Raw genomic sequence first — 24,963 nt, forward strand, 5'->3', positions numbered from 1 at the left:
AGAGATATCTATACCCTTATATGTTCATAGCAGCATTATTCATATTAGCCAAGACATGGAAATAATCTAAATGCCCATTAATGGATGAAGTTGCTGTGTTATGTACATGTGCGTGTGCATGTGTGATGGAGTATTATTCAGCCATAAAAAGGAAGTAAACCCTGCTATCGTGACAACATGGATGGACCTTGAAGACATTTTGCTAAGTGAATTTAGTCAAACAAAGACAAAATACTGTACAATCTCATATGTGGAATCTTATTTAAAGAACAAAATCTAACTCACAGAAAAGAGGTGGGGTGAGGGAGAGGGAATTGGACAAAAGTGGTCAAAAAGTTCAAATTTCCAGTTACAAGATAAATAAATATTAGGGCTGTAATGTACAACATGATGACTATAGTTAACATGATATATAGAGAAGTAGTTAAAGAGAGTGAATTCTAAGAGTTTTCATCACAAGGAAAAAAACTTTTTGCTGTTCTCTTTTTTTGGTATCTATATGAGATGGATGTTTAACTACACTTACTATGGTAATTATTTCACAATATATGTAAGTCAAATTTTTATGCTGTAAACTTATACCATGCTGATGTCAATTATATCTTAATAAAACTGGGGAAAATGGCAGTTATAAACATTAAATTTTATTAACAAAAACTTTGTACATTTTCTTTAATACATGTGGAATTTTACATCTAAGTAAAATAACAACACATTCAAAATTTACCATTTATACAAATTGTTACAGAATAACAACCAGCGGGTTAAATAAGTAAAATAAACCACACCGATTTTTTTTTAATTATCTACAAAAGATTTGACTTTCTTTAAAATTCCCCTGAACATATAAAAATAAATTAATTTTACTTTTCAATTAAATCTACCAATTAGAAATATTACAAATCAAAATATCAATGTTATCTTATGAATTTTTCACAATACAAAACAGATTCACAAAACCTTATTTACAGAAATGAGGTAAGAACTGTGCAATGTTTAACCAAGAGACATATTGCAGAATTAACATGTTCTTCCAGCTAAGTACACAGTGGAGGTCTAATTATATCTGGGTCTTTTTTCCACTAATAATTCACACATTCAAGAACAGTTCAGTGATTACATCCCCAATTGTTTAATTTATATACTCTGCTACACTGTTACCCCAGGAATGGGGCTACCCAACGTGGAAGGGGTGTAACATAGATTTCACTTGTTTCAGGAACTGCTGTGGTGGTGTTTTTTTTTTTTTTTTTGGTCTTGTTTTGTCTGTTTGAAATCATTGTTAACAACGAGAAGTTGTCTAAAGAAAAAAAGAAAATTCTTACCAAATCCACACATTTTTCTTGTGACTCATTAGTGGATAAATACCCAGGTAATAGCTTCGCCTGAGCTATCTACAGTGGCATAGAAAGTTCTCAATAAAGGCAGAACCATGGGGAAGGCTGCTGTTGCTACTCAGCTGACCAGAGCCACTTCAGCACAAGGCAGGTACTAACAGGCACTTGATTCAGGCCAAACCCTACCAGCAGTTTCCAGAGTGGCCCCTCTTTCATTTTGAATTGAGCTGGTTTCCCCAGCAGCCTTAGAGCTCACTTAACTCGAGGTTTCTTCAAAATATGAGTAGGTCTTAACACTAAAGAAAAAGCATTTAGCAAAAGAAAATTACCTTTAGCAGAAGCAGACATTTACCATCCTAACTTGATTACCAAAATTGGCCAAATCCCATTAGAAAGGAAATTTTTATAACAAAGATTGCCAAGTCCCAGTGGATGACCTATTTATTTGTAATATTTAACCAATAAAACTCTAGAAGAAGAAATTAAACAGTTCCTTGAAATTTGTTCTAAGGTTTGACTCACAGAGCAAATGTACTGTAACCCAAACAAAAGATCATATTTCATGTTCCAACTGGTACAATAAAATCAAATGGTTTATAAATGGAACAAGTCTTTAGTTTTCCTAGTCATCTCTGCAATTTATAATCAAAATTAGTTGTGTACCAACTATATTAAATTTCTCTTAGGTTGATAAACTCATTGCCATGTAAATTATTTCACTGACCAAAGTTAGCCATTAAATTTTCTTTCAAAGTTCAAAAAAATCTGGGAGAGGGGTAGGGGATATGGGAATTTCATTTCAGTGCAACAAAGCAACATCAACCAAAGCCTTACAAGAATGCTCTTGTGGCAATTAATCCTTTGTCGTGCAGCTGGTTTCTTGTTGCATTTCTTCATAGGTGTAGTAAAAGGACTGCAACAGCAGCCAGATGAAGTGCCAGGACAGCAGGATAGGCCATTTCTAGATGTTTTTTTCTCAAGTGTCAACTTTTCTCTTGAGCAACAGGCCCACTTTTATCACTAAGTCTCTGAGGTTAAAACAAACAAAATCAAGTGTATTAGCTAAAGAAATTTTTGGCCCACACTTGAAACAATCTCCTCTTAACTGAAATTGTAACTGAGATAAAAGGTAGTATATATGGTTATTCCTTTTTTCTACAAGTCAGCATGGCTACTTTTCAGCATAATGTAAGGACATGAAAATACTGGTAAACATTTAGTTGCTTTATATTAAATTCAGCAGTACACAAAGACAGAAGTACTCCTCTGAGGCAGGACTAATAAGGAATGAAAAGTAGAAATCATCCCTCCAAAACGGACTTTTCCACGGTAGTAGTAACACAGTCGTGTGGAAAATGAACAAATAAGGAAGTCATGGGTTCTGATCCCACATACATGCTATCTGTCCTTTGAACTTTAACCTCTTTGAATCTCCCTATTTTAAAAAACAGGTTTTTTAATAGTTTAAAGACTGGAACCATATATACTACTGTCTCTAATAAAGACACCTGTCACACAGCAGGATACTCATATTACTTCCCAGCCTTGTAAAATACATTTCATATTGTATAACCTTTTTGATTTTAACACAAGAAAAAACTTTAGAGCAAAAAATGGTTAAAAAAAAAAATCTAAATCAGTACAGAATCAATGAAATTTCCATGTCTGCAAAACTAGGTTTGTGATAATGATAATGACAGTATTCACAATCAAGAAGTCAGAGGAACAGTAGGGTAAACAAAAAGCATTGAAGAGGTAATGAAAACCAGTATACTTTATTTTGAACTAATTCTTGTTACTAAATACAAACTAAAGCTTCTGAAAACTAAAAGCACAGTAAAGAGCAAGGTTTCAAAGTAATGGGAAAGAGCAAACATTGTGACTTTGAACACCGTTTTTGCCAAGTCTCCCACCTCATTCTTTCCCTTCTTCCTTTTCCTGGTGTCCAGTCTCCATTCTATATCCCAATATCCTTCCTCTAACAGGGTTCTGCCCTCAACTGGAATTTAGGGGAAACATTTATACTCCAGTAAAGTAGACCTGATTGAAGGGGAGAATTAATAGAAAGAAACAGCCTTAAAATGTGTGCACTGTACACATAAGGATACTGTTCCTGCACCCATTGTTCTGCTATCATTTACATAAGATTAAAAATTTAAATTTCATTACAATTGTGATTATGATTTACTTTCTATTCAGTAGAATAACTAGATTGCCCTAAAGTTTATATATTAATTTTACTGTAAGTATAATTCAGTTTTAGCACATCTGAGCAAAACAATAAAAATAATCCTAAATTATCTAGACTATTTCTATAGTTAAACAAATCACTTAAACAAAGATTCTCAAAATACCAACTACTTATCTTTTGATTGGACTGTCCCATATCACTTACTATACCAAAACATTTTCATTTTGAAAAACTGCTGAATTATAAAACAGCCTTCCAACCTTATGTGCAAATTCAAACTGATATACTTAGGGGATATATAAATTGGCTTAGGTCCTTTGTGTTTACAATATCCAGCTGCTGAAACAACTGGTTTTAAGAAGAAATTATCTGGGGGATAATATATTTTAAAAGAGAGAGAAGGAAAGAGGGAGGAAGGGAAGAAGGGGAGGGCCGGACAGTCATCTCTAATCACTAAAATTGGCTCTGTGATTTCACTAGCTGTAACAAAACACAGATACTTACTGTTACCTTCTGACTTGCATTATCACCATGGATGGTGAGGAACGGGTTGGTGGTGGCTGGGTGAAGTGGAGGCGCCTGCGTGCCTGCAAGCAGGTTGTTGATGGGTATCTGCGTGGGTCCCGGGATCTGCAGCTGCTGGAGATCAGGCTGGTGGTGCTGCTGCTGCTGCTGGTGGTGCTGTTGCACCAGCTGGTATAGAAGTGCCTGGTGCTGCTCCTTAAGCAAGAACACGTGGGAGGGGTGAGTTCCCAGCCCAGACAAGCCAGCAGGACAGCCTGCCTTGTCTCTTTTCTTCTTTACTCTGATACTAGGTACTGAAGTGATGTCAAAGTCATACTACTAAGAAACACAACAAGAGTCTCATCTGGAAAAACACACTGCACTAGAAAATAACCATCTACTGTAAATGTCAGTATCAGCGAATGGTTTTATTTTCAAAGTGGAACAAGCAAAAGAACCCCTATTCAAATGAGGTTGTACATGAGAATCAAGGAAAATGGCAACTTAGAGAAGCCACGGTGATCTGTGTTTGGTTTTAGAAATCCCTCCTGTAATTCTGGGAACTTAAAGAGTTATTATGCTCTTATTCTGAGAACTTTAAAAGTTATTTTAAAAGGTGGGTGCAAACGTAATTGCAGTTTCAGATCACGTATTTTAAATAATTATAACTAGGCTCAAATACATCTTTATTAATCAAAATAGGAACCATTACAATTAACACGTTTTTGTCAACGAGAAATAAACGTGCTTATTCCTGTAGCATAAAAATCCACGCTTTGGGATTCGATGAACTCTTGGAAAGCATTCTCTGCCTCCTGCTGGTCGTGGAAGCATTTTCCTTGCAAGAAGTCGTCAAGATGCTTAAAGAAGGTCAGGTGAATACAGTGGATGAGGCAAAACTTCGTAGCCCAATTTGTTCAACTTCTGAAGCACTGGTTGTGTGAATGTGCAGTCGGGCGTTGTTGTGAAGAACTGGGCCCCTTCTGTTGACCACTGCCGGCTGCAGGTGTTACAGTTTTCGGTGCATCTCATCGATTTGCTGAGCATACTTCTCAGATGTAATGATTTCACTGGGATTCAGAAAGCTGTAATGGATCAGACCAGCAGCAGACCACCAAACAGTGACCATGACCTTTTTTTGGTGCAAGTTTGGCTTTGGGAAGTGCTTTGGAGCTTCTTCTTTGTCTAACCTCTGAGCTGGTCATTGCTGATTGTCGTATACAATCCACTTTTCATTGCACATCAAAATCAGATCAAGAAATGGTTTGTTGTTGCTGCGTAGAATAAGAGAAGATGACACTTCAAAACGACGATTTTTTAGATTTTCAGTCAGCTCATGAGGCACCCACTTATGGAGTTTTTTCACCTTTCCAATTTGCTTCAAATGCTGAACAACCATAGAATGGTTGACACCGAGTTCTTCAGCAAATTCTCGTTTAGTTTTAAGAGGATCAGCCTCGATGTTGGCTCTCAATTGGTTGTTGTCAACTTCTGATGGCTGACTGCTATGTTCCTCATCTTCAAGGCTCTCATCTCCTTTGAAAAACTTTTTGAACCACCACTGCACTGTACATTTGTTAGCAGTTCCTGGGCCAAATGTGTTGTTGACATTGCGAGTTGTTTCCACTGCTTTACGACCCATTCTGAACTCGAATAAGAAAACTGCTTGAATTTGCTTTTTGTCTAACATCATTTCCATAGTCTAAAATAAATATAAAATAAATAGCAAGTAATAAGTCATTAGCAAAAAAAAAAAAACCATAAAGCGAGAAATACTCATTAAAATGATGTATATATAACATAACCACACTTAAGAATGTATTCCAATATCAAACAGTAAAGTTCAACAAAACCGCAATTACTGTTGCACCGACTTCTTAACTTTTAAAGTTCTCATTCATGCTGACAGAAAGAGTGTTCTCCTGATGTGGTTATCATACCATGCCTTCCAGCATTCCTGAATGCTTACTGTGATTTGTCAGGCACTGTTCTGGGGAGAAGAAGTGTTAGGATGTGATTCCTGCCAAGGGTCAAGCTAAACAGTAGTGTGAGAGAGACTATTGGGGGGGGGGGGGCGGTTTCAGGGGGCCCTCACTTGGTAACAGATGCAAGGAGATGAGGGAATTCTCTATGTGGACTGGGTAGGGTGAGGAGGAGGGCAAATGGTTCTAGGCACAGAGAATGCTAGCCAGTGCTGAGGGGCCCTGTGGGTGTAGCCAGCATGACCCAGGACAAGTGAGGAGACTGGAGTTGGGAGTGGAGTGAGCAAGACAGAGGCTGGAGAAGGAGGAGGGTAAATGTTTCTAGGCACAGAGAATGCTAGCCAGTGCTGAGGGGCCCTGTGGGTGTAGCCAGCATGACCCAGGACAAGTGAGGAGACTGGAGCTGGGAGTGGAGTGAGCAAGACAGAGGCTGGAGAAGGACGAGGGCCTGCAGTGTGGCCGAGAACACTGGCTCTTCTCAGAGTACTGTCGGAAGGCAGAAGAAGCAGAGGAGTGTCACAACCTGACCGGGCATTTCTTGATGGATTCAACGTGAGGTGTCAAAAGAGAGGGGTGAAGTAAAAACGGCAGGGATTTTTGGCTGAAGCAGCTGGAAGGATGGAGGTGCATCAGCTGCGGTGGGGGCACCGTGTGGCAGGCCAGCAGTTCAGTGTGGCCACGGTATGCCTGCACCATCTGTTAAGAGAGCCAAGAGGCAGCACCAAGGAAGCAGTGGATATGAGAGCTTCCAATTCCAAAGACAGGCCTGGTCTGGAGAAGTTGGTGTTGGCACAGACAGTCTTTAGAGCCACTTGGCTGGAGGAGATCCCGAATTCTAGGACCCTCTGAAGTGAGAGGGACTAAGAGAAAGAGGAGCACCCAGGAAAGGAACGTAAAAAGGAAGAACCAATTAGGTAGGAAGAAAACCAAGATCCTGGAAGCAAGGGGAAGAGAGAGTTTTCGGGGACAGACGCCATTACCAGGGGAGATGCCAGGTGGGAATGGACCGGGCTGAGCGTGGGCAGTACATGGAGGAGGGTCCAGCAAGAGTTTGTTCTTAAAGTGGGAGAAGGGAGGTGCCACAGAGGACCACTTCTGCCTACAAGAAGTTCAATGCTTATCAATGAACAAACCTCATCCCACAGCCTTGGCTGGCAAAAGAAAATATCAAGTCTAATCCACTCAGTCTTCATGGACTCTGGGCAACGATTTGTGCTAAAAATTTCTTAATCAACCACATTCCAGAAACAAGACACTTACATGTGACTATTAGAGTAAAATCTTAATTAACAGGAAGAACCCCAAATAAATTGAAATTTCAGTACTTCACAATAAGATGTGGCAAGAGATAAGGAAACAAGACCACATTTTAGTGTAAGCATTTAAGAATTTATATGTAATCTATCCTCATACCACTTTAAGAACAGTGACAATGATCCAGAATTGTAAAATAGACATTTTCAATATATTTTTGACTAACGGAAGAAAGTTGGTGGGTGTATTTTAGAAAGAAATTACAAAGGCTGAAATCTTGAGTTAATTAAAGGAGTGTGCTCCTAGTCTAGCTCAGTGAGGTGTGCAAGACACAGCCGGTACATAAGGCACCTTAGTTCTCTCACCCCTCCTCCAAGATATCTGCTCCACACCTTTTCTCTCCTCTGACCACAATTTCCCTATCTCCATCAGCTGATGACTTTACTTATAATCCCCATTTGAAAACTAAAAACATCAGAAGTGGGCTTCATCAACTTCCTATCATAAAACCCACTTACAGCTGCTGCACCTCCCTCTTACCAGGTGAAGCTGCTCCCTCCTGAAGTGCTCTGCTGCCCTGGCCTTACCCCTCCTCTCTCTGCACCAGAATATTACCCATCAACATACATTGAGGGCTTCACTGGCCGTCCAGTGATAAGAATTGGCCTGCCAGAGTAGGAGACATGAGTTCCAGCTCTGGTCCAGGAAGATATCACATGCCACGGGGCAACTAAGCCCATGCACCACAAGTACTGAAGCCTCTGCACCTAGAGCCTGTGCTCTACAACAAGAGAGGCCACCGCACTGAGAAGCTTCCATACCACAACTAGAGGATCCCTTGTTCGAGGCAACTAGAGTCCACACAGGCCAACGAAGACCCAGTGCTGCCAAAGATTAATTAATTAAAAAAAACATACACATGTTGTCATTTTCAAAATGAATAGAAAGATGCCCTTAGACATCTTCCTAATGCTAACTGCTCTTTCACTTCTCTGCTCTTCACAGTAAAATATCTCAAGTGGCCTGTACCCCATTTGTGTTTCCTGTTTTCTTTTGAATCACTCAATGAAGCTTTTCACTTCTCACCAAAATCACATTCTCAAAGAGTTCTAGACACCTAGTTTCAACGGGCAGTTCTTACTTGTCTCACCAGAGTATTTTACTCAGCTGAGTCCTCCCTATCTTGAAAAGTTTCTTTGCATGGACTCTAGGCCATCACTCTGTTCTAACTCTCCCCTCATTCTCTCCTCAAGACCCTTGACTGGATTACTCTCCTCTTTCAGGATGCCCAGAGCCCAGTCCTCAGACATCAGTCTTCCTTCCCTACTGCCCTCAGCAAGTCATGTGAATCTCAACATCACATATGCAGCAATGACTCCAAGCTCCTATTTCCAACCTCATACTTTCCTTGGACTCCAGACTCATCTAACTGCTTAATCTGTGTCACCTGAACATCTAAACAGACATCTCACATCAGCAGGTCCATAACAGAACTTCTGTTCTCTTGCCAAAACATGGTGTTCCTCCTAATCTTCCAAATCTCAGTAAGAGTCACCATCCAAGTTAATGTCCAACAAACCAGTCTTATTGACTCTATCTTCAAAATACACAATTCTAGACAGTTTCACCATGTTTATCTTGCTCTCATAAATCAGCAGCACCTGGACCACCCCCAGAGCCCTGCTCCCCCCAACACACACACACTATTCTCCATTCAGCAGCTAAACTAATGTTTTAAAATGTAAATTATTGTCATGTCACTATTGTGTTCAAAACCCTACACTTAATTCTTTAAAATCCTGAAAGGAAAAATGAGGATATATGAAAAAAGACTTTTAAATGGGGATAATTATAAAAGCTAGGCAATTGGTATACCATACTTTCTACCACTGGTACACCTGAATGTTTATTTCCACAAAAAAAAGGTTTTTTGTTTTTTTAAATCACCAATGGCTTTCCATCACACTTAGGATAAATCTAAACCCCATACCATGGACAGCCAAACAAAGCAGCCCATGACCTTGCAGCCCACACCTGCCTGCTCTCCTCCACACTAGCCCAGTCATGCAGCACAGGTGCCCTAGTCCCTCGACCCTGAATGCACATTCTCTTCTACCTCTGTGTCAGAAAGTCATGCTCCTTCACCTTTTATTCAGATCTTTCCTCAAAAGTCATCTGCTCAGTGGCTGGACCATCCTATCTACCATGGCTCTCCCCCGACTGTCCTCTATTCCCTTATCCTGCTTCATTTTTCTTTCCAGTACTCATCACTACCAAAAAATATGTATCTAATGTCCATCTCCCCTATCAGAATAAAGCTACATGAAAAGACAAGTCTTGTTCACCAGAGTCTACCAGAGCAGCACAATAATGTTCTAATACCTGTCGATGAATCCATACAATTAACATCACTGCAGGTATCATAGACTAGACCATGTCACTTCACAAAGTGGGTAATCTATACCTACACACTGAATACTTATTATAACTTTGATCACTTGCTCCTAATAAAGATCAAATATTATCAAAAGGAAGAACTTACTGGTGTGAGCTGTTGCGAATTTAACAACTGCTGGAATTGCTGTTGATGAAGAAATATTTGTCTTTGCTGGTCAGAAAGTAATCCTAGTCCTGAGGCACTGAAAAATGATGAAAATTCTTACTTTCTACTGTAAACCTCTTTTTTTTAAATGTAAAATGAAAGAACTTCTCAATTTGATGTTTAATAAGTTAACAAGTCAAGTTTTTAACCATAACACTTTTTGAAAAACAACGATGTAAAAATTTCTTCTCTCTCTCTGCACATATACAGGTAACCAAGAATTCACATTGTCAATAAATGTTTTGGTTCCCTTTTTATTGTAAACCAAGCAGGTACTAAATTGTTCAATGGAATAAAAATTTATATGCACATGTAATACTTTATTTTCAATCATTCAGGGATAATTTAACCCACATAGTAAAACAAAGAAAGAATCCAAACATACTAACTGATTTTACTTAAACTTTTTTTATGGTCCCAACTGTCAGTAAAATTAAGCACCAACGAAAAGACAGCCAGAAGAAACAGTTTACTACTATCCACTACAAATCCATTTAAAATGATTTATTCCTCAAAAGTATGTGCAATAACAACATGGCTTTGCCATTCAAATGAAATTCCAGCACAATGAAACAGCAAGTCTCACTCCCTGGAAATTCAAGATAAATATTTGACCTTCATCTTATATCAAAATCTTTGATTACAAAGCTAACAAAATTACATAGCTGAATTTTAAGAAACCAACATTCATATGTGATCTTCATTACAATATTACTTTGCTCCAGAATTTTTGATACATGAGGTTAAGAAAAATAGCATTTAAAACAGACATTACAGATCAAGACTGAAATTTTCAGTACAGAATATATTTAATGCTTATGCTTTGCTTCTCAAAGTGATTTAACTTTGTATTTAATCTGAATTACTAAAGTGTCAAAAATAAATGGCTCCTGGTATAATATATTTAGCTTGTGGATTTTACTTTCTTAGAGCACATCTACAAGGGACACATTAAAACATCCCTAACTAAAGCATGGATAGCTTGGTACCATGTTGCTCTAAAAACTGCCAAAGATACTTAAGTAAGTTTCTTACCTGTTAGTCAGTGTAGCTGGCATTGGATGTGTTGCATTAGGTGGTACAGTTGTGTGGGTGAGGGGGGTAGGGTTCTGGGATATTGTGACAGGGGTCTGAATAACCCCATTTAAAGCTCCTACAATGCCATTAATTGCCAGTTGGTTACCTGGCAAAGCTCCAATTATTCCACCCACTCCAGGCACGGCAGGAATGGTGGATGTTACAGTCGGCATTCCACTAGCCAGTGCCCCCACTGTCACACCATTGACCTGCTGAACTCCGCTAACGCCTGAGCCCTGCTGAGCTGGACTCTGCCCGGCAGGAGGTGGAGTAGAAAGAGCCGATGAGCTGCTGGTGCTTTGTCCGCTGGAGGTTAAGTCCTAACATAAGGAAGAATAGGAACCAAGTTGTAAACAACACAGCAAAAAAAACAGTTTAAAATTATTTTAAACCATTTAACGTAATATACCGTTGTTTGTAAGTAAAACACACAAATGAAATTAACCATACCGAAATTACCTGATTTAATACAGGAAGAGAATTATCAGGTAAAAAGCTGTTTCCTAGATGAGGGCTCTTACTGCTGTTCAAGGAATCAGTAGTAGGAGCTAGAAAAGAAAAAAGACAAAAAGAAGCTTATTTACCTGTTGAATTACATTACATGTAAGATTAAAGGTTTGTCTAAAAGCTTAGTCTGAAGCCCACATTAGAAACACTTAAATTTTAAGCCTTGCTATTCTTAAGACCAATCTGAATGAAAAAAATCTGTATCTCTATTGAATACCATGGCTTTAAATCAATAGATATCATCATATACTTAAATTTTATCATTAAATTCTGTACTAAAGATGTTAGAGCAAATTCAAGTTGAACATTGAACAGGATTCTTTATGCTCCTCTAAAATAACCTGTTATTCCTTTTCTACATCTTCATATAACTGGTGACCACTTATTATTCACTTATTGTGAAAAAAGTAATGAAAAGTTCATCCTACTTTCCTTAGATCCACAATAAATTTACACTTACCATTCTGTGCTGGAAATGCATGCATTTGATGAGATGGGCTGGGGTTTGCTGTTATTGTTGGAAAAGGCACTGAGAGCTGTGCATTCAATAATTGAAGGCGTTCCTTTTTGGCAGTCAAGTTTTTAATCTGTTCCTCTAATCTTCGATTTTCTACTTGAAGTTGATGTAATGACTTCAGCATCCCTAAAACTAGCAGAGATTTGAATAAAGACAATTTCACACACAGGACCAGGTACTTTATGGACTTGTGTCAGTAACTTTAGAAATAAAACAGAAAAGTAGAAATTCTGTAAAGCATTTCTAAGTGACTAGGTTCTATTTCTAAATTTATGCAGATACAAATATATAATAATATATTTCTACCTATGTAAGCATAAAGGGATATTGTTCCAAGATGTACTGCGTAGAAACTTTGTTGCCACTAACAAAAAACCCAAACCTAGTTCAGGTAACTTCCATTCTCAAATAAAAATCACAGGAACATTTGATTTTCATCAAAATAAAAGCCTAATTAAAAATTCAAAGTGCCCGCCATGATTTTTCATTAAAATCATTTTTTAAAGGTCAAAGAATCACACACAACAATGTCCTTCGACACAAATAAAGAGCACAAGCATTTTTTGTTGTTTGGTTAAACTAAGCAAGTCACCGGAGGACACTGGATGAGGAAGCCCAGCGGCTCAGCCTGCGGATCCACACACGCCCAGCAGGGAGCAGTGTACGCGCACCAAAGCCCTACTCCTGGCTCCCAGGAAAGGCATGTCCTCTGCACACAGGCTGTCCTGTTTCACCACCTCAAATACTTTTTCCATCCCTGCCACAGCTCGGACCTCTCAACGGACAGCAGAGATGCCATGATGATGGACACTTTAAAGTTCTATGTATTAAAAAGTTGTATTTGTTTAACATGCCCTCAGGGCCTTCAAAAGACACAATTCTACTGGTACAGACACATACGGTCATTTCCCAAGGATTTAACTTTTATCCCTCCTCTTCAAGATCCCACACAGATCCCTTAGTGTACCCAAATGAGATGCAATAAGACTAAGCTAAACCTGTCCTCCAGCTATCATGTTTAAAGGATTATCCTGGCATGAATTTCCTCACAATTAGCATTTCTTGTCAAGAGCGCCATTCATAAAAATACCACATTTACAGCACCTGTCTAATGATAAGCAAAATATTTTGTTTTGTTTTAAAAAATAAAGAAGTAAAAGCTTATACCCCCTCAAATTATTAGAAAAAAAAAATAAAACACTATATTTAAGTAAGATAGACACTTAAAATTGTAAAGATACTAAATACGTATATATAATAGACACTACATAATTTAGCAAGTAAATGATATAATATATAGTATATGTATAATGTATATGTAACTTAGTACTTATTCTTTCTCATCCAAATTATAAAATCAAGAGAGTTGGCCTTGACTATACACATTTTAAAAAAATAAATTCTGCAGTGGTGAGCAAGTTTTATTCAAACAATTCAGCTAAAAGAAGCTACAGCTCATATTTTTAGTGAAATTTAACTGATTAGAACAAAGTAGAATGTAGAAACAAAGTACTAATATTTTAATATTAATAATTATAAAAAGTAATAAGAACCAGTGAATTCTACAAGCCAGCAATGTTCATTTTATCTTTTAAGTCATCTAACCCTCAAAACAATACTGTGATATAGGTACATTATGATTCTCATCCTATAAATGGAAAACTACAGCATATTGACATTAACACACTTGCCCAAGATCACACTGTTTTAATAACAGGTAAAAACAGAATTCGAGTCCAAGGGGTAAACTGTAGCCTCTGTTCTATTAAGCCACTACATTACACTTTCTCACCATATTATACATCATAATTTCAATGCTATTCTTGACAAAGTGTGACTTCTACATCTGTCCACCTGAATGTTCATCTATCCATCCATCCATCCATCTACTGCTCTTCCTTTAAGGACAAGAAGAGAATACTTACTGTCACTAGGAGTGCCCTGTTCTAATAAAAACTGCTGTCCTTCACTCCACTGCCTCTCCAGAAGCTGCTCTATGCTGGCTGCTACTGGGGGCAGGTTTTCCAAACTGCTGTTGCCTGGTTGGTCATAGCGGATCTGTAAGTTGCTTACAGGGGACCTGTTGGAAACATTAATCCTCAGGTTAAACAGGAGGAGGACCCTCTAAGGGAAGTATATTCACATTTCTCACCTTATGCTGACTCTTCTCCTGTAAAAGTTTTCTAACACCAGGTTATCTAGGCTAAAATGATAAAACCATAATCTACCCTAAAATTAGTAATTACCATCCTTCCTCCCCAAATGGTAAAAACCAAGGGGGAATAGCTGGCATACAGGATAAGTAAAAAACACTAGAAAATATAAATACACTACTAATAATTTCTGAAATTGGCAATAAAAGAACTTGATGCAACTTTATAAAACAAAAGGGAGAAAGACAGGATTAGAAAGATTCACACTGTACAGTTAAAATGAATTTTTGCTAATATCTCTCAGATCTATACTTCAAATGATAAGAACTTAAATATTCCAAAACAAAAGTCACTTATATTAACATGAACATGTAATGTTCTCTCATTCAGTTTTTGTTTTAAATACGTAAATGTGCCCATTTCTGGTCTCCGGCCTATTCTATAATTAGATAATGAATTAGGGCTATAGAGTTTCCAAAGTATTTCCATATAATTATCTTCACACCAACCTAGTGAGAAGTCAAAACCTGCCTTACTGGCTCTATTTCTATTTGAGGAAACAAGATGGGGCTTTAGTGACTTGTCCAAAGACACACTGCTAGTGAGTGACAGAACTGGGCAACAGCTCAGGGCCTCTCACAGCCTGCTAGTATTCTGCTGCAGCCCTAACACGCGTCTCCACAAAAATCCCTTCAAATAAGAGGTTAAACAAATGAGTCCTTTTATTCCTTCCACATGTAACCATTGAGTGCTATACATACAGCTGCCTGTCCCTTCCCAAATAGTACATTATTGCCAGGATACTTTAGGCTATTTTATTCCAGGCTGATTTTTAAAGAATAATATACACTCAGAAATATGTGCTAAAAGTAATATAGTGCCCTTTTTTGGTGTTAAATCCTATTTAGCTAACGAAACACAAAAAACTATACACAATGCAAGATAGCACTAAGGAATCTTAACTAATTTCTAAGGTTGCCTGTATGATATTTTAAATTTAAAAGGAGAACACAGACATGCTTCTTCCACTAAACATACAAGCAAAAAAATCCATTAACTTTCTCCTTTGGGGAAAAAAAGAACAAAACACAGTACAGAAGTAGCACAGCATAAATTACAGATTGGTCTGATGATGTTTTAACTGTGTACTTCAGATTCCTAGTTTCAAAAGAATAATATTTAATTTCTGAAGAGTTCAACTGGGAAAAACAATACAACCTTTATTTCAACCAAGGATCATACAGGAAAAAAGGAACTACTGATGCACCTCTAGAAAATAGCTACATTAGAGGTTATTGGATGAATCTCTCTAAGATTAAAAATGCTCCTTAGCAGACATTCCCCCAAATAATATAAGCAACACTGCTTATATATATTCATGGTAGTCACTACATAAAATTTTTAAATAGAATTTGTAAACTTCCATAGTTGAAAAGATATTCTTTAAGTGGGTTTCTTCTTCCACCTGCTCCATTTTCACCCAATCTAATACCACACTTCAGGTGGAGTTTACAAAATTAGAGAACAGAGAGAACACAACTAGAAAACAGTATAGAAGCTGAGAGTGGAATAAAATTAATAAAAATACAGCCTATTAAATAATAAAAACATGTCCTGTTAGCAATAATAATCTAACATATATATTAATATTATAAATGATATCTGAACTCTCTTATATAATATCCAAGGTAATTTCACAGAATAAGTATAATATATTTGCTGTACTTTGTTTCAAACAATTTTGAACAATTTTAGAGGGATTTTAGAGACAAGTCATAAGAACTTCATTTACTGAATTAGGAACTGGAGACTAAAGGGTTAAGTACATAGCCCACAACAGCGCTAAAACTGGAAGCCAAAGTTGAAAGCCTGGAGTCTGCAGCTTTAAGACATCTTAAGACTATTTTATAACCCAAAAAGAATTATCCAAGTTAAACACATTAATAGTACCTGCAGCTAAATATACAAGAGAGCTCAAACTGATTAGAGATCCAAGAAAAGGGTATGTCTTTTATAAAGCTTAGAAATCTAACCACATGTTTAATATTCAAATTAATTTAGAATCACTCTTCTTAACTGTCCAGACATGCCTCTTATCTACAGAATGATTTTATAGCCTCACAAATGTAAGCTCTGCTGATATGAGATAAAGAAGTTTCCAAATCTCAAAATGTTTCCTTTGCTGATACTTTGCAGTGCAAATAATGCTTACCTTGGTGAGAGACTTCCTCTGGGTGAGCTTCCTCTGCCAGCAAGGCTACGGCTATTGTCTCCAAGATCTTGATCTGCAGTGTAAATATTTCACAGCTGATAAAGTGACTCTCACTAGATGAGAGGTTTTAAGCCCTGGCCCTGATTTTTCCTACAACATACATAAAACCTTTACCACTATCTTTGCAGTTACTACAAAAGTAGAAGATCTAGTATGTTGCTAGTTTAGAATTGCTGAACTGTGGCATGTAAGGCGTTGTCCCTACACGTTTTTTTTTTGTGGGTGGAGAAGGCCATGGATTATGTTCATTCTTTCATTCCTTTCAATTTTACAGCACAGAAGCGTGGTTTCCATTTGCAGTACCCTCCCCTCAGCCACTTTTAATTTCTACGGTTAAAGTAATGAATCACAGCTGTGGACAGCTAATCTGTATGCTTATCACAGCAAATCCTTATGCTTTGTATATTTTAACACTTCACATTCCAAGACAAGTCATAAAAAACGTATGTATTACATAGAGCCATGCACCAAAACTAAAGTTATATATATATGTTACATGGATCATTACACATAACACTAAATAACCAAATGGACAAAGACAAGTAGGAATACAGAATTCTGTATGCAAAAAGAAATTAATTTTTAAAGATATTCCTGAGGTGACATCCAATGTCTCGGCTTGAAAAATAATTTGTATTTCCCCTACAGTGAGTTCCTTATAAAATCACCCTATCTGGCCTCTTCCAAGGTCATCCTCCCCTTATTCTGAGTCAGGTAACCTTTGACCCTTGAAGGGTAAAGACATGACTGATCCATTCTTGGTGAACTGCTAAACCCATTCCCTTCCCCCAAACAGGCATGACTACTTGGACATGTCAACAAATCCTTAAGGGTGGAAAGAAACTAAACAAATCCAGTGGCTCATTAAAACAGTACAAGAGGCAAATGCTACAAAATGTCAACTGGTAAAAATTCACAGGATTACTAAACACTGTAGAGATTCTCTAACAGGATTTTTTTTAACCAAGTTTGTGTAATGCAATTTCATGAATTATGCAAATAAAGATTGAGGCTATTCACAGAAAGCCCAGTGTTATACTACTTTCATTGCACAGAACCGAGCACTGAACACATCAATCACAAAAGTCACAGGAGACACTAGCATTCCTGCCTGCTGATGGCTCTGCTTAAACATTTACATTTCAGACAGTTAAAAAAGAAAAAAAAAGGCACAGATTTTGCAGCACAGCATACTATTTACTTCCAAATGTAATTCTTTTCATTTAAAAGGGGAAGGGTACACACACACACAATCCTCCCCTTTAGATTTTATTTATTAACCACATCTTTAGATTTTTCAAATGAAATTAGCCTGATGGGGGATGAAAATCAGTTTGGTGGAGGGGAACAGAATTTTAGAGATTAAAAATTCTTGAGACCTTACCTGTTTGATTGTTTTCAGACTGAGCTATAAGAGCTGCCATTGATGAAGTTGAATTTAATCTATTGCCATACATATGAGATGATGCCTGATTAAGAGACGATCCAGATAGGGTATTTGCCTAAATGAAAAGAATTACAAAGACAAATTAATTACTGTATAAAATATCTGAATACTTTTCTTCCTAATAGACCTAGCAACAACTATTTTCTCCAACGTAAGAATGTAAGTAGAACTTCCTGACTTTCTAAAGTGCAAATTTCATTCTTGTTTTACCATTTCAACATTCCAGTTTCTGAAAAGTTACATTAACTCAAAAGAGAGAGGGAGCACTGAGACTGGCACAAAGTTAACTATTTATGATTTAATTTCAAAGTATCTATTTGATACCAAAACCAGTGGCCTGGTAACCATGTGAACATATGACAAGTTATTTAATCTTATTAAAGCGTTTAGAAAATAAGGGCAGGGAGACAACAGATGTCTAACAAATGCTTCAGTCTCTTACCTCACAGGCTGCCTAAGGAGGTCAAAAGGTTGAGCTTCTACCTTTAGTATTTTAACTACACAGAGCCATATCTCCATTGCTTAACTCTGTCATTAGTAAAACCCGCACACTATTTTGTTACTTCCTATTTTGATAGACTTGGAAGCCTGCTGCTTTTTCTGTTTTGTTTTGTTTTTATTTTAAAAGAAAGCAAACAGGCATCACAAGTATGTTTTCTATACAATGCAGGGCTCAACGAATCACAGCTTTGCCCTGACCCCATATAAGGCACTGTCTTTTTGGCAGTAAGCCAGCTCTGCGAACTGAAGAGCTGGTCCACAGTTTGTAATTCATTCATGTTGCTAACCACAATTCTGAAGGCCTCTACTGGGACTTGTGCCAAACAAGCGAAAATGAACCCTTAAACAGATGAAGCTAAGGAGGCTGGCCAAAGTCTTGCGTAATCCAATGTAATAAAAATGCCTTCTTTGATGTGAATACTTTCTCCCACTTTCCAAGAATATTATAACCTCAAAAATGTGGCATTTTGGAAGCAAATCTCTTGTACACAAAACATTGCTAACTCACAGAAGGCTATCACTAGTCTGAAATACTTTTCAGATTTAACAGAACCACACATTTCAAAGTAGATTTTTCTTTTTTCATGAAGTGAAATCAAAACTTTTGTAAAACGAAATAATTGTGTAGTTATTGCAGAACAAAATTCTGGAAAATAATTTCAAAGAATTGAGGTGTTTTTAATATAAATAAGCTGAATAACAGTAGAACAAAAGATGTAGAACATTTTGACATGTTTAACTGCACAAAAAGAGACCAAAACGACAAAGCAATGACAACAAGCAAAATATTACAGAGAATAAACCATGCTTCTGGAAAGACTCAGACCCTGACATTAATATTTGGCCTCTAGCCAACTTCCTAAACATAAAAACTGGACTTTACAAGTCACAGGAATAGTCCCCGTGACATAGAATCCTGTCCTTGCTTTCCATTGTCTCAAAGGGTATATTTCATACAATGTCTAAGTTCAATTGGTCAATTTCTGGGTTTCATTTTTCTTCTCATTAAAGCTATGTATACAAAGTCAGTAGTTTGGATTATACAGTCCTGTTTCACAATCAATTACCCCTCAGCAAAAGCTGCTGCTGCTGCTAAGTCGCTTCAGTCGTGTCTGACTCTATGCGACCCCATAGATGGCAGTCCACCAGGCTCCCCCATCCCTGGGATTCTCAAGGCAAGAACACTGGAGTGGGTTGCCATTTCCCTCTCCAATGCATGAAAGTGAAAAGTGAAAGTGAAGTTGCTTAGTCGTGTCTGACTCATAGCGACCCCGTGGACTGCAGCCCACCAGGCTCCTCCATCCATGGGATTTTTCCAGGCAAGAGTACTAGTGGGGTGCCATTGCCTTCTCCGCAGCAAAAGCTAAGTCATCACTTTAATCTGAAGATCACACTAGACACTTACCATGCATAGAAGATATAAAATGTGTCAGAAACGGAAAGATAGGAAAACTTTTTTTTTTAACCTCTTCAGAAGTTAATAAGCTTGGGAATCAGCTACTCATAAAGTAACTTAGAACGAGAAAAATCCAGAGACAAACAGAAAGACCAGATGTTACTAGAAACCCAGTTTAAAATCTTGGGCACCTCACACTTAAAAATGCCCTTTGCAGAGCCAATTTACTCTTACTCTAGACATAATTCTAAAAAGATCAACTAAGCATATAACAGATTAGAAGTGGAAAATTAATTAGAAAGAGGAAGAAAAAGTAATATCTTGAGACATTTTGTTGGCAGCAAGAAGTAACAGCTGACAGCAAGAGGAGAGAAAAATACGAGCAAGAAAGAGCACACTCCCGAGTGCTGGCCGGGCCTGGCTCTGAGAGCATGGGCAGGAAGGGTCGCCACACCTGCACCCCAGCCTTTTGACTCTCGTGCTAGTGCACTCATCCACTGGCTGGATCACAACTATTACACCAGTTGAACTGCTTTTCTAGTTCCAATTATCAGTTTTATAAGCTTCCTTAGTCTCTTGATAAGAATCAAAGATGCTATTCTCTTTCAGGAAGGGTTCCTTCTGTCAAGGGCTTTATATTTATCCCTGTTAGCTTCAAATTTCTTGATGTAGTCTCCAAATCATCATACTTTTTCAATCACACACTCCACCCACTACACTAAAGGCTCAAAATGCAAAGCAACACAGCATAACTCATTTCCGTAATGACTACCATCAGGAAGAGGATAAATCATCGTTAGCACAATTTCAAAGCAACAAAGTATGGATTTTATAAAGATGGTAGGCAAAGGTAAAATTAATAATAAAAACAATTAGAAATACATTCATTATCCTGAATGACAAATTTCCCTCAATTTTCTGATTGTTTAAAAATTACCAGGTAGTTTTTAAAATTATTGTATTTATCTAAATAAGGAATTTCCAAGAGAGATTGAAAATTACCAATTTTTACCATCTAGGGTTTTGTGGTATATGAGAGCACCTAAACCACTCTACATTAAATTCAAGTCATTACCGTCATTTTTGCAGGTAGCATGAGCTAGCAAAGACTCTACAAATGTCTGACATTGGCCAACATTTCTGAAATGATATTTACAAAGGTTACTGCTGGAAACTGTTGATAACTCTGCAGGAAACTTAGAGCAAAGAAACTCCCAACATTTTAGCCAAAAGATTCTACAACTTTTAGTAGCAATAAAGAAGGAAAAGCGAAAGAGACAACCTACACTGATGGGGGAATATAAATTGGTACAGCCACGTGGAGGAAAGTACAGACCTTTAAAAACCAAAAACAGAGCTGTCATATGATTCAGCAATACCACTCCTGGGCATACATCTGGAGAAAACCATAATCTGAAAAGATACATGCACCCCAATGTTCATAGTGGCCCTATTTACAACAGCCAGGAAATGGAAGCAATGTAAATGTCTGTCAACAGATGAATGGACTACTACTTAGTCATAAAAAAGAATTAAATAACGCCATTTGCAGAAACATGGATGCATCTGGAGATTACCATACTAGGTGAAATAAAGCTAGATAGAGAAAGACAAATATTCTATGATATTGCTTATGTGTTAGTCTGCTCAATCATGTTCAACTTTATGGGATCCCATGGACTATAGCCCACCAGGTTCATATGTCCATGGAATTCTCCAGGCAAGTATACTGGAGTGGATACCACTGCCTTCTCCAGGGGATCTTTCGGACCCAGGGATCAAACCTGGGTCCCCTGTATTATAGACAGATTCTTTACTGTCTGAGCCACAAGGGAACTGGATATCACTTATATGTGGAATCAAAAAAAAAAAAAGATACAAATGAATTTACATATAAAACAGAGATATACCCATATAGAAATAAATTTATGGTTACCAGAGGAGAAAGGGGGAGGGGAGAGGGATAAACTAGAGTTAACATATACTAGATATAAAATAGATTACCAACAAGGACATACTGTGTGGCACAGGGGGCTTCACTCAGTATTTTGAAATAACCTATAAGAGGAAAGAATCTGAAAAAGTTTATATACACACACACCACAAATGAATCATTCTGCTGTATACCTGAAATTAACTCAACACTGTAAATCAACTATACTTCAATTACCCAAAAAAAAGAAAGTGCTATTTGTTTTTGGAAGTAAGTACACACCTTATGGTATTTCAATTCTATCTTGCCCTGGAAAGCAGAATGTCTACTGTGGGCAAGTATGTTCTTGAGCCTGTTGGCACTATAAAGAATATAAGCTGTTAAAACACTGGGGAGGCTGAGTGAAAGTATCCATAATACACATGAACTCTGCACTGTTCCTGCAACTTTTCCATACACCTAAAATTATTTCAAAATAAAAAGCTAAAACAAAAAAGAATATGATTGCAAAAAACCTGTTACTTGGCTTTATAGTATTTTGATGAAATGAAGTAATCTACTCAAAATGTAAAAAGAGGTGTTAGTCCAGATTCACTTCCAAATATATGATCTTGGGTTTTTTCCCTCCCCAAGATTAATAACTGAAGGAACCACTTACACACAAGATGTTATACTATACCTATTCCAAGATCCTAGTAACAATCTTAGTAAGTGTAATAATTATTTTACAAAATGGACCCAAAGCAAAGTAAAGTAAATCTAATAATTACTGAGCTAAATCTAAGTCACACTAAAGCAAAATATGCTTAGGTATCCAAGGAGACCTGGGTTCAACCCTTAGGTCGTGAAGATTCCCTGGAGAAGGGAATGGTTGCAAAAGGGCAGACACGACTAAGTGACTTTCACTTTTTCACCTGAGAAAGAGAATAACCCTAGCAAATTTAGACTACTATGATAAGCATCTAGAAAGACATGCAAGCCACTACCCAAGGTAGTATTTAAACTCAAAATCAAAGAAATTTAGTGTTTCCTAAGTAGACTGACATACCCCATTAAAATATTAACAAGATTAAAATTACATTTCAGCTTGAAATTTCCTATTAATAGTTCACCTCTTATATTCCAAATGTCTGCTTATGACCACAGAGAAGTTTTTAAAAGGGTTGTAGTTTTAGAGTGAAGTGAATCTATCAAATTCCTAGGCACCTGGCTCATTCTAAAGGAGTTAGTTGTGGAGGGGGAAAAAAAATCAGGCTAAATCTATTCAATTAACTGAATATCAGACTTAAAAGTGGGTATTGATAGTTTTTCCCCCCTCCCCACTGTTGGTAAAGGCAGAATGATAAAGTATAAAGAAGTAAAATTAGGTTTGAAAGAGTAGTACCTATCAAAATTTCACCTTTGAAAAGTATCATAGCAATACATCATCTAGGGGTGAATATGAAACTTCATGCTTCAATCATATAGGAAGAGGTCACAGCAAGCATATTTTAAAAATGCACAATTAACCTGTCAATAAACATTAAAGTCAAATGATGCAAACAAGCTCTAAAACACAGTAGCTTCCTCCTCAAACTTTCCAACTCTGATTCCTGATTTAAAATTGCATTCTTTCAAAATATCATCAGCTCACTAAGCAGTATTATTTTAAAATCTCCTACTTCATGTACACTCTTACAGGGAAAAACTCTTCATTATCACTGTATCTGCCATAAGCCAACCTATGGCACCTTGCTTGGGTGGGGCACTAAAGCTCTGTCTTTAAGCTCCATCTGTAAAAATGGAGATATGCAATAGTAACTACCTTCTAAGAATATTATGAGAAATTAAGTTGATGTATAGAAGGGCTGAGAAGAATGCACGACACACAGCAAGCACTCAAATTTTACTGTGCTTTTTTAAAATTATTTTCCTAAGCTATTATGGCTTCCATCTTTTCCATTAACTTCATTAGAGAATATAAATTGCCAATTATATTCTGATATGAACATGGTTATATTTCAAAGAACAAAACATTTCCCTGAGAAAAATTAAATAGTATTAATATCTCATTATGCAATGACATTTTAATCTATATATTTTATAATAACATAGCAATAACACAGCAATACTGCAAATATACTGTAAGAATTCAAATATTTTAATGAAAATTTACACACAATTTGACTACAAAGGTTTCTATGAAAAATTAGAGAACAATGGAAAGTTTCATATGTTCTCTAACTTAATTCTAACTTTGTACTGTAAAATGTACCCTGATAACAGACCCAATTCTGTGTCAGCTACCACCAACCATTGGGCTTTAATGCTCTGCGTGTGATGAGAGAAGAAACCAAGTGTGAACAACTTTCAGGTCCCATGAGTAGGCTGACTGTTAAAGCTGTCAGGTTCAATTGCATCATTCCACTTTATTCAATGCCCCAAACTGCTCCCTAATTGTTAGGAGCTTAACGTATTCAAAACCATTGTTTAGGCTAATGCTGAAATGCCCCACAATTGAGTTTCTACAAAGTCGTGGGAGGATTAAATTGTAGTTAAACCATCAATGAACACTTATGATTGGACAACAGGACTGTACAGAATAACCACCAACTATAAGCAGGTTTCTAATTGGTTAATATCTAATCAACATATCACTTATCTTTTGGAGGGAAAATTATTAAGTCCCTAAATAGGCTGTTGAAATAATTTAAGAAAGGAAAAGATCTCATTCAACAGCTGTATGTAAAATGACTAAAATTCATCTATCTGTAGTAATATGAAATTGTAAGTTTTAACAGAAAAGTTTAACACTATTTTTAGTAAAGGAAGTGCTTCTGTACAATTTTCTCACTGGCAATCAGGCTGTTTCTATAAGAGCTGAAATTCAAATGTCCTATAACAACTGTAACATCACTGTAGTGACTATGAATTCCAAAGTACTTATGGTCTGCAAAGTACTTTTCTCATTTGAACTTCAAAATACACCTGTATTGCAGGTAGAGTAGGTATTTAAAATATTCCATTTCATATGTAAAAAAATTAAAACCCACAAATGTAAAAGATCTACCCACCACCACACTAGTAGTAGTAATGTCCCAGGAACCTAGGATTTCTGACCCAATTTCTGCTATTTTGCATTGTGTCACACAAAGAGACACAGTAAAATTCCAGACGTCTTTTTTCGACAGAGACTCATCATCTATGTCCCTTAACCTCTTTATCATCCAATAGTAAGAAATGTTAGAAAGCACTTTTAAAACCTTTTCTGCTCAGAAAGATAACTCCTGTAAAATTTTAAGTCATGTTGC

General features: G+C 37.0%; 1 protein-coding gene across 6 annotated transcripts in view; it reads right to left on the minus strand.

Moving 5' to 3' along the window:
* Positions 1 to 626: 626 nt before the first annotated feature.
* The window catches only part of MLLT10 (MLLT10, histone lysine methyltransferase DOT1L cofactor), a 208,028-nt gene continuing 183,691 nt past the window's right edge, over positions 627 to 24,963 (minus strand). The window contains exons 15-24 of one of the 6 annotated variants that reach the window (XR_003514201.1): positions 17,781 to 17,898; positions 16,337 to 16,409; positions 13,897 to 14,051; positions 11,915 to 12,103; positions 11,407 to 11,495; positions 10,906 to 11,267; positions 9,811 to 9,907; positions 4,039 to 4,248; positions 3,251 to 3,377; positions 627 to 2,365 (exon numbers count right to left, since the gene is read on the minus strand). Coding sequence is in view for 4 of the 6 variants with exons in the window: in XM_027559991.1 (XP_027415792.1) it covers positions 5,234 to 5,734; positions 9,811 to 9,907; positions 10,906 to 11,267; positions 11,407 to 11,495; positions 11,915 to 12,103; positions 13,897 to 14,051; positions 16,337 to 16,409; positions 17,781 to 17,898 (1,584 nt within the window). In the remaining 2 variants the exon portion in view is untranslated. Of the gene's footprint in view, positions 2,366 to 3,250; positions 3,378 to 4,032; positions 4,249 to 4,701; positions 5,735 to 9,810; positions 9,908 to 10,905; positions 11,268 to 11,406; positions 11,496 to 11,914; positions 12,104 to 13,896; positions 14,052 to 16,336; positions 16,410 to 17,780; positions 17,899 to 24,963 lie in introns of those variants that run through there. The other 5 variants (XR_003514200.1, XM_027559995.1, XM_027559993.1 and 2 more) reach the window with 5 other exon arrangements.

The sequence above is a fragment of the Bos indicus x Bos taurus genome, chromosome 13 (assembly GCF_003369695.1).
Source record: "Bos indicus x Bos taurus breed Angus x Brahman F1 hybrid chromosome 13, Bos_hybrid_MaternalHap_v2.0, whole genome shotgun sequence".
NCBI classification, from domain to species: domain Eukaryota; kingdom Metazoa; phylum Chordata; class Mammalia; order Artiodactyla; family Bovidae; genus Bos; species Bos indicus x Bos taurus.